The sequence below is a fragment of the Suricata suricatta genome, chromosome 3, assembly GCF_006229205.1.
Source record: "Suricata suricatta isolate VVHF042 chromosome 3, meerkat_22Aug2017_6uvM2_HiC, whole genome shotgun sequence".
NCBI classification, from domain to species: Eukaryota; Metazoa; Chordata; class Mammalia; order Carnivora; family Herpestidae; genus Suricata; species Suricata suricatta.
In genome coordinates this window covers 7,585,963-7,602,171 of record NC_043702.1, presented here as the reverse complement: position 1 = coordinate 7,602,171, position 16,209 = coordinate 7,585,963, and the positions used below count along the sequence as shown (strand labels likewise).

The following is a 16,209-nucleotide window of genomic DNA, read 5'->3' as shown; positions in this document are numbered from 1 at the left end:
GTGTGGGGCCCAATCCCACAAACTCAGAGATCAGGACCCGGGTGGCTCTGTCAGTTGAGCACCTAACTCCTCATTTCAGCTCAGGTCATGATCTCAGTTCGTGGGATCAAGCCCTAGGTCAGGCTCTGTGAGGACAGCTCAAAACCTGCTTGGATTCTTGTACTCTCAAAATAAGTGTGAAGGTTAAAAAGTTTTAAAAAAGAACAAAAAAAAAGCCACACGTTCTACTAGCCAGACGCCCATCTATATTTTGATTTGGCACTTTTGACTAGTCTGACAAGGGGGTTAGAGCCCATGGGTTTTTGCATTTGGACAACTAACATCTGCGCTGCACAGCAAGGGGGGTCGGGGCACTGTTCAGTAGTAATCCTGTTGATCGGCTGGCGCAGACTGAGGGGCCCGTCATTATTAGGAGGTGGTAGAGGGAACAAGAACTTAAATTACTGAATACCAAAGCCCTTTCTTGGTCAGTGTAACCACAGGTTGTTGGTGAAGACTCACAGACAAGGAGGGTCCATCTACCGGACTGGCTGTTTCTTCCCCAGCTCACCACAGTCCCCACTGGTCCACTCACCCAGCACAAATTCTATTAAATTACTGCGAATTCCAGAGTCCACGCTCTCGGCTACAGGTCTCAGGAGGCCTGACCAGTGTGCTCCTAGCCCTTCTCCAGAGCTCTTTGAACACCTGACCCTCAGGCCTGTGACAAGCAGGAAAAGCCACAGCAGATTTCCATTAAGGCTTTCAGTCACCTTACCAGCCATTTCATCGAAACTTGTAGCCAGGATACTTGAAACCAATTTAAGAAGCACTTCCACGGGGGCGGGTGGGCAGAGGGAGGATCTGGAGCGAGAGAGCTGGCTGTGCCAGGCCCGCCCGCAGCGGTGTTCCGGGAGAGACACTCTAGGAAGTACAAGTCTGGCACCAGAGTTTAGGACTTTTAATTTGTCCCAAAGTTGCCGAAGCAAAAATCATGATAAAACATTCTGCTTTCCTTTACACCCCCCAACGCAAAAAAAAACAAAAACAAAACTATTTGTAGGAAAAAAATGGTTTTGTACATGGGAAGAAACAATATAAATTCAAAACTTACAGATAAGGATTAGCTCTATCACTCATCTCTTTAAAAAGTTTATATGAATATCCAGTCAAAACCAACAGGGTATCTCCCTTGAAATGTTATCTATACGAACTTCCAAGTAGACCACAGGACTGTATACTGTCTTGGAATGTCCTCAGAAGGCTCTGTCATTCATCAGGTAACAGAGTAAAAACCCCAGAGTCCTTTTCTTTCAAACAGAAGAGGGAAAAGACAGAGGGATGGAAGAAACTATTCAAACTTCGTCTTCTTTCCTTGTGGCTTGTGGTCTCCCCCTCCTCCTCGGCCTCCTCGGAAGCCTCCTCGCCCTATAAGAAGGCAAGACATTAAAGCATGAGTGCAAAGCTGCCAGGAGTCCTCCCCTCCCCAGAGTGACCGGGGACAACCTGGAGGTTGATACAGGGAACTTGCCTGGGCTCTGGGCACATCCTGACGTACATGTGCCACAGTGTCTAGTGTGCACACACACACACGGAGAAAGTTCCCCCAGCCTCCTTACCTCCAAAGCCTCCCCGGCCTCTGCCACCAAATCCACCTCGGCCTCCTCTGCCACCACCACGGCCTCCAAAGCCACCTCGGCCTCCACCGCGGCCTCCAAAGCCACCTTCACCTTTCGGCTTGGCCCAGTCCAGAGTAACTTTGTTTCCATCAATTTCACCATCTTCCATGGCCTCCTTGGCAGCTTTGGCATCTTCCTCACTGTTGAAGTCTACAAACCCAAACCTGAAATGCCAAATGAAATTATCTATTAACAGAAACACATACACTTCAAGTGCCACAATAAACCTCCCATGTCGAACACTGACTCCATAGGAAGTAGATTTGCCTAGCTGAGGAAAGACCCAAGGAACAAAGTAGCTCCTTGTGGAAGGGCCAAACTCGTTTTATCGACCCCCAGAAATGTCTCACAGATCAGCAAAATATACCTCCGTGAAGACAGAAGGTAAAATAATGCTAAGTGTGAACTGTCTCTTCTTCTCGTGCGAATCCATAAACTGCCACCAACTGACAGAAAGGAGCTCAATGAGAAGATATGCTAGAAAAGAGGTCTGCACTGCATGGACGAATGATTTCCTTTCTTCTTACCCTTTGGAGGACCCAGTTTCCCGGTCAGTGACTATCCTTGCCCGAACAGAGCCATCAAACGACTCCTTTAGTGTTTCTTCTGTGGTATCCTCAGACAGACCTTTGACGAACAAAGTTTTGGATGGCTCTGTGGAAGAAAAATTGCACATTTTACCTAAAGCCACAATAATTACCAGATGGTAGCTTTCAATAACACCCAGTATGTGACTACTAACCAAGAATGCCCGGCTTAGCAGAAGTTAGCCTTTCACTTAAAAATCTCTAGAAATAAGGCACATAAAAACTTTGCAAACTAGTGCTCCATTAAAGCAAAAGGTGTAAGATCAATTAATCATCTTAAGTTTATATTGATCACCAGAGCAGCTGAGATCCTGTCTCAGACCCTTTATGGGAAGCAGAAGCGATACAAACAAGACAGCAAACCCTAAACAAACAGGCAGCTGTTACAATCACCATAGGGCAGTAACTGTGGGCAATTGTGCTGCTAGAAGACCTCACTGGATCAGAACTTGACTATCTAGAGGAATTTTCTTGAGATTTCATCAGTTATGTTCTCAGATAATCAATCATCATATCCAGGATTCTTCATTCAGCAACACCAGGAAAACACAAACATTCATCTCTAAATAGGACCAAAGAAACGACGTGGCACAGCACCGAGTGCCGACCCTCAACGCAACCCCCTGTTAAACATAACTTACGACTTCTTGCGTTAGGTGATCCCCTGGGTCCTTGCAACTCCAGCCTGATTGCTCTGCCCTCAATTTCCCTTTTATTACAGGAATTTAAAGCTTCTTTAGCATCTTCAAATGAAGCAAATTCTATAAATGCATACCTGAGAATGAACAATCGATGCTTAGTCAGTTACCAAGCGCGGGGTTGCTATGCGGCCATCTAATGCCACCAAGGATACTTTCACCTCAAGGAGATACTTAAATGATGCCCTTTGTACCCGATTTGTGAGCTTAAACAATTCGACCTCCAGTAACAGCCAAGAGAACCTAATTTCACTTTTTAAGAAATACACAAGGCATTCTTAAAAGTCTACAATTAATATACTAAACATACTAATTATGTTACCCTTTAGATTTGCCATTTTGGTTCTGGGGCACTTTAATAAAAGTTGCCTTCTCAAATACTTCTTGAAGAGTTTCTTCTGTTGCATTGTAGGAGAGATTGCTTAAAACCAGAGTTTTTGATTCACCTACAAAGAAAAACAAAAGCCAAATGAAGATTCTGAAACAATGTTTCTCAAGTTCAGTCACAGCTTTAATACCTTATCCAGGAACTTCTCTAAGAGTTAACATGTCAATGTCCACGCAGGTGGACCTCCACTTGCCACTCATTGAGTACGCATAATGCATTGTTACAATCCTGTTTGCATAGTCTTAAAATATTCGAATTTAAAAATGCATCCCATCTAAGTCATTTAAAGCATCAAACACACAAAGGGAGATTTGTCTGTTTTAATGCAAAATGACTTCATACAGCTCTCACTCAAGAGACTGAATCACTATCACAGCAGGACAGAACTTGACTGATCTAGAGCTACACCTAATTTGCTAGGTACCTTAAAAAAAAGATGCCCCTCCATCAATTCTAGAATTCTATACATTCTTACCACTCCAAGTGCTGTTCTTTCCACCTCTATAGTCTTGATTTTGACCTTTCTCTCCAGTATAGTATAGGGAAATAGATCGTCCATCTATCTCTGTTCCCTGCTTTTCTTCCAAGGTTTTCTCTGCATCAGCTTCTGTCTTAAATTCAATATAAGCAATCCTGCAACAGTGGGGGGAGGGGGGGAAGACCGGAAAAACTTAAAAAAAAAAAAAAAAACCAACCCATACTTTTTAAAAACCATGTTAACACAAACATTCTAATCTCCCTAACAGAACCTTGTTTCAAATGAGTACAACGAAAATTTTCTTCAAAGACTGAAAGGAAACGTTCTGGTTTTCTGCCATGTTTCACTTGTCCATTAAAATTTTCCGGGGCACCTGAGTGGCTCAGTTAAGCATCTGGCTTCGGCACAGGTCATGATCTCACGGTTCATGGGTTCAAGTCCCATGTAGGGCTCTGTGCTGACAGCTCAGAGCCTGGAGCCTGTCTTTGGATTCTGTGTCTTCCTCTCTCTCTGACCCTCCCCTGCTCACGCTCTCTCAAAAATGAAAACATTAAAAAACAAAAAATTTTCCTTCTACGACAGAAGGTTGTCAAGCACACCTAGAAACTTGCTCACAGTGACCCCATCGCACTGCAGAACTGCTGTTACTTACAAAGCTAGGCACAGTTCAGTCCTCTGTGTATTCAGAATCTTTTACAATCACCCTACAGGTATGTTATCCCCACTGTACAGATAGGAAATTAAGGCACTGGTTAAAGGTTAATTTGTGCCAAATCACACACCTAGGAACATGAGATTTTCTATAAAATCCTAGAAGTTCATTAGTTTTAATAGAACTCGATATTCCTTACACACGAAACATACCCTTTACTCTTTCCATCCTTGCTGACTAATCTGATTTCCACAGCATCTTCAAACACTTCTTTTAATTCATCCTGAGTAACTTTGTAAGGCAGATTTTTAGCCAAAAGTGTTCTTGCATCTCGATCTAGATAAAAAAGTCAAAAATGAATGTAGTGTATGGCTTCAAAGACCCCGCCCCCCCAGATCAACTAATGGAAAAGTTCTGCTCAACAAATAACTTGAGCTCCTACAATACACAAGGCATGTACACATACGTAGCCACTTATGTACGCGTATGAAGTACAGAGATTCAACGGCAAACACACAAGCTGCTGTCACAACTGAAACCAAATTATGTGTTGGATACACAGAGCAGTGCTCAAACTAACAAAGTGCTCAAACTAACAAAGGTGCTTTTTTAAGTTAAAAAAGCTTAACATAAAATTTGAAACATGACAAGCAGAGAGAAAAGATAAAGGATACAAAGAGTAGTTGGGATATTATGTAGTTCCACTGAGGAAAGAGCTTTCTATATTAACCAATTTTTTTTAAAGAAGTCTATTCTTGCTCATCTGACCCAGAAATTTAAAACATCAGCAAACAGTGCATTTATCACTTGAACTCGAAACCAAGGATAAAATTTACACTATTCACCCTGGCCAACTAGCTCCCAACTAGTGCTCTGTGTAGAAATTTTGTGCTGGAAATTTAAGTTCATGCCATACTTTACAAATAGACTACTCTGAATTCCTGTTTTGTATAGGTACAGAACCAACTACATCATTCTTTTTGTTGGGAACCTGAATTTCAGCAAGTCTGCTCCTGAATTAAAAACCATTAACAAGTTAGAGAACCATTAACCATTAACAAGTTAGAGATCAGTCATCACAATTACCTGAGGCCTTACATACCTTTCTTACTGTCTTTTCCCTTTGGTTTTTCAAGTTTAATTTCATTGCCGAAGACTTTTAAACCAGTGAGTTCCAAAGCCTTTTCCAGGTCTTCGGCAGATTCAAAATCCACATAGCCAAACTTCCTTTAAGGCAGTAAGATGAAAAGTGGAAAATTATGAATGGGGGGAAAAAAACCTACAAAAACTACAATACCTTCTGGGTAAGCAGTAACACTAATGTAATGATGCAAACAAGGATTAAGCAAAAAAGAACCTATGGTATTAACAGAAGCTTAAGGCTCTATAAACTGCTGCTACAGAGCAAGTTCACTTTGAGATCTTATTAGCCATGTTGCTTGTAACAACTGACACTAACAGCCATCAGAGAACCTGTGTCAGGGGCACCTGGGTGGCTCAGTTGGTTAAGTGCTCAACCTCTTGATTTCAGCTCAGGTCATCTCACAGCTTCCTGCATTCGAACCCCACTTCGGGCTCTGTGCTGGCAGCTTGGAACCTGCTTGGGACTCTCTCCCTCTCCCCCACTTGTGCTTGCTCTCAAAATAAAGTTAACAAAAATTTTAAAAAACTATTACAGCTCTTCATATCCAACAGTTTTATATCTTTCTACGAACAAGATTCAAATCTTGTAACTCAGTAAAAATTATTTAGCGCTATAACAAAACTTAAGGTAGACTTTAGAAACTTCAATTTGGGATTTTATATTTTGAGGATAACATAATTCATTAATGGCTAATTTTTGAAAACGTGCAACCCAGGAGCAACGTGCAGCACCCCCCCACACTCACCTAGACACACCAATTCTGACATCCACAACAGCAAGATCATTTTTAGCAAAAACATCACTGATGCCAGTTTTTAATTCAGGAGCAGACTTGCTGAAATTCAGGTTCCCAACAAAAAGATTGAATGATGTAGTTGGTTCTGTACCTATACAAAACAGGAATTCAGAGTAGTCTATTTGTAAAGTATGGCATGAACTTAAATTTCCAGCACAAAATTTCTACACAGAGCACATCAGACATCACAATATCACATCAAGTTTCAGCATTAAGTCCCTTTGCTGTTCATCACATGTGCCACCAGGTGCCACACACCACCCCCCCGCCCCCCATTCTGCAAGTTACCTTCTACTTTCGGTTTCTTGGCTTCAGGAGCTGCTTTCTGTTTGGCCATTTCCTTCTTTCGCTTCCCAGGTGCTTCTTTGACAGGCTCTGTAACAAGATTTTAAAGAACCTATGTTACGAATGAGTAGCCACACATATTGAAGTGCCTCCCTTTTTCCCCCAAGTTAACTCTATACATTTTTATCACTGTACTTCGGAATCTAACTTGATTACCTTCCTCCTCCTCCTCCTCTTCCTCCTCTTCCTCCTCCTCCTCCTCCTCCTCATCTTCATCTTCGTCGTCCTCATCCTCATCATCCTCCTCTTCGTCTTCATCCTCAGCTGTGCTCTTGGCCTTCACGGGAACGGCTTTTGCGGGGGCTTTCTTTCCTTTGGCTGGTGTAGTCTCCATAGCTTCTTCTTCAGAGTCTGAAAGAGATGCAGATTAGTGCAAAACTCAAGAGAATTCTCCCCAAACCAACATTAGTTCTTGGAAAAACTAAAGAAAATGTATTCCTATCAACACCACTGTACGTATGTTATAGAGAAGAGTGAACGTATCAGTTGGAGGCAAAATGCTACCTTATGAAAAATACAAAATATGCCATTTTAAACATTTTCTCAAGGGCAGGCAATCATTTTGGGTAACAACTAGTGTACCACAAACACCCCTGAAAATCCTGGAAGGATCTTCATCTAACTCCCAGATTGTCCTGGAATGAGTAATTACCGCCAAAACCTCATCTCTGATGGATCTTATAAAAAATGGGAACAAAAGACCTCCTTACCATCTTCATCCTCATCATCTTCATCTTCCTCATCGTCTTCATCCTCCTCCTCCTCCTCGTCGTCATCATCATCTGAGGCAGGGGCGGCAGCGGCGGCGGCCTTCACCACTGCTGGCTCGAATTCATCCTCGTCTTCATCCTCATCTTCCTCATCCTCGTCTTCACTGTCCTCCTCATCTTCCTCATCGCTCTCTTCCTTCTTAGCGTTCTTACCATTCTTTGCTCCCTTGGCTGGGGCAGCTGCTCCTTTCTTACCAGGAGTTGCTACCACCGCCTTGCCTGCTGTGGCTCCCTTCTTGCCAGGTGTCGCCACTGCTTTGGCTGGTGCAACGGCTTTTTTGGCTGGGGTGGCTGCTGCCTTCTTGCCAGGGGTGACGACTGCTTTCTTGGCCGGTGTGGCAACTGCAACCTTTTTTGTCGGGGAAACCATCACCTTCTTTGCTGGAGCTGTGGCAGCCTTCTTGCCTTTTTTCTGAGGAATGATAACCTGAAGAATAAATAATACGAAACATAAATCTGTTTCCAAACCCAAAAAGAGTGCCTTGGTTCCATGAGCAAGTCCTATTCTCACAATGATTCCAGCTCAGACCACAGGCACTAGATGTGTATCAGCGTGTTACACTCCACGGCCAGGACACTGGGTCCTTCAATGTGCCTGACGTCAAAGCTTTCATCTTCAGGTAAAATAAGATGCTAAAGCACAAGAAAGCCCTCTTAACAGTGAAATTACCTCTGAATTCCTGTACTGCATACATTATGACTGCATTTAAAGTGGCACAGCCTAATATGGACTCTGAGAACAGACTGGACCCTACCTGCCACTTTGACAGCCTTAGGATAGGCTTAAATTTCTTTTTCTCATCTGTAAAGGATAACAGCATCAACCTCTCATGCGATTAGAGAGATAACGAGTTGGCATATCTATTAGAAGTCTTGCACAAAAAAAGCTATACTTGCTAAGCACTACATCGTTTAGGTTCTTACAGTGGGTACTGGTATAAAGCTCACTGAAAGCACGTTCTTAGAACTAGAAAATGAGTAACAAATAGACTGGTCAACACTTGCAAAATTAATAGAATGAGAATCTTAAGTTTAATTAAAAACTTCCAATCATCTACATTAAATTTACACTCACAGCCATTTTCTGCTCACTACTAAATTTATCTGGGAATGAATTAACAGTGAAACCTTAAATTCTAAACAAATGTGGGCACAAATATAGTAATTAGTTGTCTTTGCAGTGAGCAAAAACAGTAGCCAGACATGCCACCAGGTTAACACAAAAGAGAGGTGACAACCCTCAACCCACACCAAGATGTAAACGCAACAAGTATGACACAGCTCATAATTAATCCTGCCTGGAGGCCAGGAAAGAATCCGGCACGGCTAACCTGAGACCTGACAATGCTCGGCAATGCCACTTACTAGACAGTTAATAGTCCAGGCCTAACATACCGAAGAAACTAGAAAAATGTCGCGATTTAATACAACATGTAACCAAGCTCTACAGAGAGCACAGGAAAAGACAACTCTAAATCTTTCCTGTCAAATTCATTCAAATACTTACCCTATATCTCAACATGTCAATGAAGAGCTTGGGAAACATCTCGGCAGGCCATGGATGAATGAATATAATCTTATTTTTTTGCCAGTATTTTCAGACATCCGATACCTGTTTTAACTCTCCATTCCGCAGTTAACACAACTCTGCATGAAGGTGTATATAATTACCTCTTCTCCACTGCTATCATCATCTTCATCTTCTGACATTTCCTCATCTTCACTGTCTTCTTCTACCTCCTTAGGGGGAGGAGCCATTTTCTTGGGGTCACTTTGATTTTTACCAGCCTAAAACAAACAATTAGCCCATCACACCTCCAACATCTCAGATCATTCATATTTTGCCATCATTCTTCAGAGTGAAGTCACCTTTTTTTTTTTTTTTTCAAAATCCGCCTTTCAGACTTTCGGATAAAAATACGGACACGTGAACTACTACTTAAAGATCAACGTTAAAGCAGCCAAGACTCTGAAGCCCGCTCCCCCATTTTTCCTCTGGTTTTTACAAAAACCACCCAAGGATAAAAAAGATAACTTCAAGGATATCCTCTCCCTCCTTCTGCCTTCATAAAACACAGCTGTTCTTAAAACTATACTTCCAAAATCAATCATCACATCACGGCCGGTCTAAATAGCATAGACCACAAGCGGCCCATTTTAACGGCCAACAACCTATAGCTCTTCACCGCGGGGGGGGGGGGGTTGGACTACCTTAAAAAACCCTTTGGTCAATTCCGGCACCACATCCTACACTACCACCTGGTTCCCAACTCGGCGTGGGGAGGGTCCTTAAGACAACTTTTTAAAGAAAACCACGCCGGGCCCTTACAACCTTTGGTCTTCCGAAGTTGTTCTCCTTTCCCGTGGAAACCCCGCCCCTTCCAGACCCGGCGGGGCCACGTGAGGCTACCTCGCCGGTCACCATGTGCGCGCAGCACAGCACAGGAAGCACGAGGCAGGGCATCCTCTCGGGGCCCACCTCGTCCCCGCCCGTCTGGCGGGAGCCGACGTCCCGCAGGCCGCAGGGCGTCCATCTAAAGCAGTCCCGCCGCCGCCCGCCTCACGGCCAGGTCCCCTCCGCAGACGGCGGGACACACGCGGCGCGGCCCACGTGGCGGGCCGCGCGCTGGGGCACGTGCGTCAAGAGGCGGGACCCCGCTTCGGCCCGTCGCAGGAGTTTGGCATCATCCCTCCATCCCGAGCCCCAGCTCCCCCTCCCCACTCGGCCTCGAAGTCTTTCCGCGCCGCCACAAGCACCCGCGGAACCCGCCGAAGCCCTTCACCTCGCCACCGAATAGCCAAACGCCGCGAGACCTTCCCGCTAACCGCGCGAGATTTCCCGCAGCATGGCGCCCTCGAACGCGCCCGGGACAGCGCGCAGGCCCTCCTCCTCGCGGCGCCGCGCGCGCCCTCCTCAGAAAGCAGGCCTCGACGCAAGCAGGCTTCTTACCTTTGCGAGTTTCACCATGATGGCGACTTATGTCGGCGGAGTGTGTGGCGGGCGAGTGGCGCAGACGAGTCCAGAGGAACCCAAGCGACGGTGATGGCGGCCGCTGGTACAGAATACCCCGGAGCACGTACGCTTGGCTGCCAGCTAGAGCTCGAGACTGAGGCGAAAGACTGAGCCTGCCCAGTAATCGCCTCTGGAAAGGCGACGACGGCGTCCTCGTGACCCCGTCTCGACCAACTAGAGGTTGCGTCCGACCTATGGACCAATCGCGAGCCTTTACCCCTGAACGGCGCGGGGCGGGGCGCAGGCAGGAGTGGGCGGGCCGAGGCGGGCACGGGAGGGGGGAAGGGATTCGGTGGCGGCGCCCTAGGGGCGGGACTCGCTTTGTGCAAGGCTGGCTCTGATTGGCTAGTAGGCGCGCGGTTCCTGAAGTGCCTTTTCGCTGCCCGCGCTCGCGGCGCCTGCGCCGTGGGACGGACATTTTTGGCGCCGCTAGTTCCCGAGACCCGGGAAGCTGGATATGGGTAGTGTCAGGTTTCTGTGTCGGTGTCCTGTCTCCTCTGGGAGAGGGGGCCTTGGAGATCTTGGACGGCCCCACGCACGGCTCCAGCTCGCTATCCATGCTGAGCCGCCTGGCGGCCTTGGAGAGAGCAGTTCACCTTCATTTCCCTGCCGATGAGACCTCCGGAAATAGAGACCGCGAGGTTCATAGGGCCCGCGTAGGAGGCGCATTTCAGCCTCCCCCGCCAATGAACCCGGGCCAGAAAATCCCCGTCTGCAGGTGGTTCTCTCCCAGGCCACGTGCCTGAAGCTGCCTCCTAAGAGCAGTACATAAAGACAGTCGCATATGTCTGTGAACAGTGCACAAACATCACATTTAGTGTCAAGTAGCCTCATGAGCTAGGTATGTCTCCCAGTGAGGAACAGGACCGGAGAGATAACTTTCTGGTGGTCACCGGTGTTATAACCGGGGTGGAGAGAGGAACTTGGTGAGGCCAAACCACAAGCCAACCCTTTGACCACTCACAAGTTCCCTTCTTGTTATTTGGGACTAAAACATAAATGAAAAACGTGAATTGTTAGTATCGCCAAATTGTCCAGGAGTCAGTCAAAAGAGTCAAGGAAAGGTTCCCTCAAAGACAGAGGCACAGAAAGTTCTTTGGGTGGTGCTTTTGCCAATTCTGGTGGGTCACTGTGGGGAAACTTAACTGGTGCCAAACTTAGGCCAGATCACTTCCTTCAGTATAGAGCATGCCTGGGATATATCCTGGACATCTGGTATCTACATGTTTCTGCAAAGCCAGGATACCTTCAGCTATGATATTTCCACAGTTGAACTGATGTTCAGAGTTCCCTCGAGATTCTAATTAAAGAGGTTTGAGTTGGGGACCAGGATTTTGTATTTTAACAAGGGCCCGTGGGGATTCTTGGGAGCAATCAAGTTATTTTGCAACGCTTAACTAGCATACTCCTGAGACTGAGTGTGTAGGAAACCCACAGCTAGCCACTGGGGCTCTGCTCAGGGAGGAGGTTGGGGCCAGTTTTGGGGTCAGCATCCAGCTTTCTGATCTATGGAGACCCCCTGAGGAAGTTCCTATTTTGAACTCTGGGACGGGGACCAAGGGGATACTTACTGGGTTACAGGGGACAGAAAGAACAGATGGGCCAAGGCAAAGTAGAATAAGAAGACTCTGGTGTTTTCAAGCAGTCTGGCACAGAGCAAGATCAGGGTACAGCGGCTGGAGAAACGAGCAGTGGGCGTGATCCCGTGACGATGTTCTACACCACTTGGTATGGCTGGCTTCTTGTCATTCAGATCTCAGTTTATAGCACCTCTTAAGAGGTTCTCCCTGACCCTCCAGTGAAAGATGTCACTCAGAGACTCCCTGTCACATCATTATTGAGTTATCTGCGACGACTTCTTACTGGCATTTTTCTTGCCTGTTTATTGTCTGATTGCTCCCTCCCTGGATAGATGTTGTTCTCTGCTGCGTTCCTGGCCCCTAAAGCATGGCCAGACACAAGCAGAGGCCAAAGTTATTTATTTATTTATTTATTTTTAATTTTTTTTTTTAAGCCTGGCTGTTCTTTATTGTCTTTCCCTTGGGCTGAGGGAGGAATCAGCACAAAGTCCTTCTGGAGACCCAGGCCCCACAGCAGGACCGGGAGGGAAGAGTGGCTGGGCCAACGGGAAGCCCGGATCCAGTGCTGGGGTTGGGGAGAAATGCTCCTGTACCTGGGTTGTCTTGAGGTTTGAAGGGCCTGCTTGGTTGTGAGCAGGGGGCTAGAGGGGAACCCCATTCTGACTGGAGAAATCTCAGGCGTACATGGGCCAGTCGATGCAGATGAGGGTCGTGAGGATGGAGATGGCCACAGAGAGTAACATGTTCTTCCGGTTCTCCTGCCGAAGCAACTTCAGCTCCTTCTCATAGAGGCTTTGTTCATCAGGCTGGTTTTCTCCTTCTCTAGACACTTCCTGGCCTCTGGGCTCAGCTCTGCCCCACAGAACCTGGAGTTTACAGCCTCCAGGTCTCTCCGACACTGTGACAGCTTCTCCTCTAGCCCATCGATCTCTAAAGCGACACCCAGATTCTCCCGCTTCTTTTCGGTCCTGTCACTCGCAGGGATCCCCCAGTCATTATTTGAGGCCAAAGTTATTTAAGTGAATGAATGAATGATTCAAGTAAAAAAAAAGTAGTGGGAAGATTCAGTGTTGTTTAGCGTTCAAGTGCCTTGCTTTGGAGTCAGTCTGGGATAGAAAACTAGTAATGCTTAATATTTACACAATGCTTACAAAGCTTCAAACACTATTCCAGCTCTTTGCTTATCGATTCATTTACTTTTACAAGAAGGTCTCTGTTTTACAGAACTAGGACACAGAGAGGTAAGTTAACTTGTCCAGGGTCACCCAGCTCGTACGTAAGTAGAGGAGCTAGGGCCCTACTCTGCCATTCCAGGTTCGTTATCTATGAAATGCGGATAATCATGGTCCCAGCCTCTTGGGTCACAATACGTATTAAGTGAGATGCTGCATGTACTGTTTGAGAGCACATAATAAGCCCTCAGTTCTCCTTGTTACTGTGGACAGATTCAGTGACCCGAATAGAGCGAGAGAAAGGATAATGTGCTGCCGTTATCCGTTGAGTGTGTGTATGAGAGCAGAGGATACCGGCCGGGCTGTGGGATTTGGAGGAAGCTCATGAGTTCAGTGTGGGACATGTTGCGTGCACGAGGGACCCCCGTTGCTTCGGACAATTGGCTCTGCAGGAATGGTCCTGTAGCCACAGGCACGGGCAGTAACGAGGAGCGAGGCCAGAATAGCAGCTGGAACACGGGGAGGAGAAGCTGGGCGGCCCAGGCCCAGCGGTGAGGCGCGTCCTGGAGGGGGAGGCCCGGCCGCAGAGGCAGAGCCAGAGAGGGCATTTTAGAAGCCAAGGGATCAGCGGGTTTCAAGAAAAAGGAAAGAAAGAACAGCGTCCAGTGCCACAACAGGGTCAAATGAGGTGACGTGTGAGGGAGTCTGCTGGATTTGGTACTGAGAAATGATGGAGATTTTGGCAAGACTTGTTTCAGGGGGCTGGGGGAGAAGCCACACCGCCCCGGATGGAGAGCCCGCAGTGCTAAGTGACGGTGCCGGTGCAGGCCACACTCCCGGGCAGACGGAGTGCTCCCTCTGCGGCTGCTCGGGAGGGGGCAGGTGGACAGGTTTGTACAGCCTGTGGGGGAGGGCCCCCGAGGGAGAGATGGAAGGTCAGAAAGGAAATGAGAGGACAAGATTAAGTCAGGAAGAATTCTTGAATAAAGGGGCTGGCCACCCCTTGCTACCGACCAGTTTGAAAGTAAAGGTAAGAAGCGCCTGGGTGGCTCAGTCGGTTAAGCGTCTGACTTCGGCTCAGGTCATGATCTCACGGTTCGTGGGTTCGAGCCCCACGTCGGGCTCTGTGCTGACAGCTCACTCAGAGCCTGGAGCCTGCTTCTGATTCTGTGTCTCCATCTCTCTCTGACCCTCCCCTGCTTGCGCTATCTCTCTCTGTCTCTCAAAAATAAATAAAAACATTTAAAAAAAAAAAAGACAGCAAAGGTAAGAGCACCTGTGCAGCTACCCAGTAGGTGTAAACCGGAATGTAGGCTGAGGGGCGGGGGCAGCTTAACTGTCAGTCTGGCGCTGTAAGTGCCTCCTGAGTGTCCAGACCGTGCTGTGTGGTGCATAAAAGGTGCTTAGTAAAGGGGCACCTGGGTGGCCCAGTTGGTGAAGCATCCAACTTCAGCCCAGATCTCAATCTTGCATATTGTGAGTTCTCCCCGTGTTGGGCTCTGTGCTGACAGCTCGGAGTCTGGAGCCTGCTTCGGATTCTGTGTCTCCCTCTCTCTGCCCCTCCCCGCTCATGCTGTGAATCTCTCTGTCTCAAAAATAAATAAAAAATTAAAAAAATAAATAAATAAACATTAAAAAAATTTTAAGGCGCTTAGTAAATATCACTCAGTGAATGGAGTGCGGGTGTGAGAATCTTGATAGCTCGTGTCTGCTGTCTCCTAGAGGAGAGGGAGGGGCCGGGATGGGAGTTGACAGAACACAGAGTCGTGGGAGAAAAGGAGCCACCCAGACGCCCCAAAAATAAATTCTTACTTTAAAAAAATTTTTTAGTGTTTATTTCTTTTTGAGAGACAGAGAGAGACAGTGTGAGCAGGCGAGGGTCAGAGAGAGAGGGAGACACAGACTCTGAAGCAGGCTTCAGGCTCTGAGCTGTCAGCACAGAGCCCGACACAGGGCTTGAACCCATGAACTGCGAGATCATGACCTGAGCCGAAGCCGGACACCCAATCGACTGAGCCACCCAGGCGCCCCAAAATAAAATCTTAAAAAAAAAAAGATTTGCAAGGGAATGTAAATTGGTGCAGCCACTGTGGAAAACAGTGTAGAGGTTTATCAAAACCTTAAAAAGTAGAACTACTGGGGCACCTGGGTGGCTCACTCAGTTAAGTGTTCTGCTCTTGATTTTCACTCAGGTTGTGATCTCACAGTTTGTGAAATCGAGCCCTGCGTAGGCTCCGCGCTGACAGTGTGGCGCCTGCTTGGGATTCTCTCTCCACTCCCCTGCTCAAAATAAATAAACATTAAAAAAAAAAATAGAACTACCATATGACCACCAATCCCCTTTCTGGGTATATTTCCAAAGGAAATGAAAACAGGATCTCAAAGAAATATCTGCACACCCATGTTCACTGCAGCACTATTCACAATAGCCAAGATATGGAAACAATCTAAGTGTCTGTCAATGGATGAATGTATAAAGATGAAGTATATATACACAATGGAATATTATTCAGCCATAGGAAAGAAGGACATCCTCCCATTTAGGACAACATGGATGGACCCTGAGGTCATTACGCTCAGTAAAGTAAACCAGACAAAAACAAATCATGCATGTTATCAGTTGTATGTGGAATCTTAAAACAAAAACAAACCTCCTGGAAACAGAGTAGAAAAGTGGTTGCCAGGGGGTGGGAGGTTGAGGAAATAGGGAGAGGTTGGTAAAAGGGTGCAGACTTTCAGCTAGAAGAGGAAGGTCTGAGGATCGAATGTAAAACATAGTGATTACTGTTGATAATACTGTATTGCATAACTGAAATTTGCTAAGAATAGAACTTTCACGTTCTCACCAAAACAGAAAAGACAAACATGTGAGCTGATGCATGTGTCAACTACCCAATTGGGGGTACCCTTTTCACAATGTCTGCGTCC

The 16,209-nt window shown here is 46.5% G+C and overlaps 1 protein-coding gene and 3 non-coding genes across 4 annotated transcripts; all 4 read right to left on the bottom strand.

Annotated features, from left to right (window-relative positions):
- Positions 1–922: 922 nt before the first annotated feature.
- On the bottom strand, positions 923–10,649 carry NCL (nucleolin). The gene is made up of 14 exons (XM_029933600.1): positions 10,467–10,649; positions 9,188–9,304; positions 7,457–7,943; positions 6,903–7,097; positions 6,690–6,776; positions 6,351–6,492; positions 5,564–5,688; positions 4,674–4,797; positions 3,807–3,964; positions 3,266–3,389; positions 2,887–3,020; positions 2,186–2,312; positions 1,599–1,822; positions 923–1,407 (listed from the first exon to the last, which is right to left on the bottom strand). The coding sequence occupies exons 1-14, from the start codon at positions 10,482–10,484 to the stop codon at positions 1,331–1,333; spliced, it is 2,139 nt and encodes a 712-aa protein (XP_029789460.1). The 5' UTR covers positions 10,485–10,649; the 3' UTR covers positions 923–1,330.
- LOC115288825 lies at positions 1,998–2,132 on the bottom strand. Its single transcript, XR_003907214.1, has one exon. It is a non-coding gene; the product is annotated as a small nucleolar RNA SNORA75 (small nucleolar RNA).
- Positions 2,683–2,763, bottom strand: LOC115288832. Its single transcript, XR_003907220.1, has one exon. It is a non-coding gene; the product is annotated as a small nucleolar RNA SNORD20 (small nucleolar RNA).
- Positions 6,575–6,643, bottom strand: LOC115288831. Its single transcript, XR_003907219.1, has one exon. It is a non-coding gene; the product is annotated as a small nucleolar RNA SNORD82 (small nucleolar RNA).
- Positions 10,650–16,209: the final 5,560 nt, after the last annotated feature.

Bases quoted from the DNA above. Each gene is read 5' to 3' on its own strand.
- NCL (XM_029933600.1), bottom strand. The intron at 6,493-6,689 runs GTAACTTGCAGA...TGTTTTGTATAG, and splicing joins CAAGAAACCGAAAGTAGAAG to GTACAGAACCAACTACATCA. The intron at 5,689-6,350 runs GTGAGTGTGGGG...ACTGCCTTAAAG, and splicing joins GTCAGAATTGGTGTGTCTAG to GAAGTTTGGCTATGTGGATT.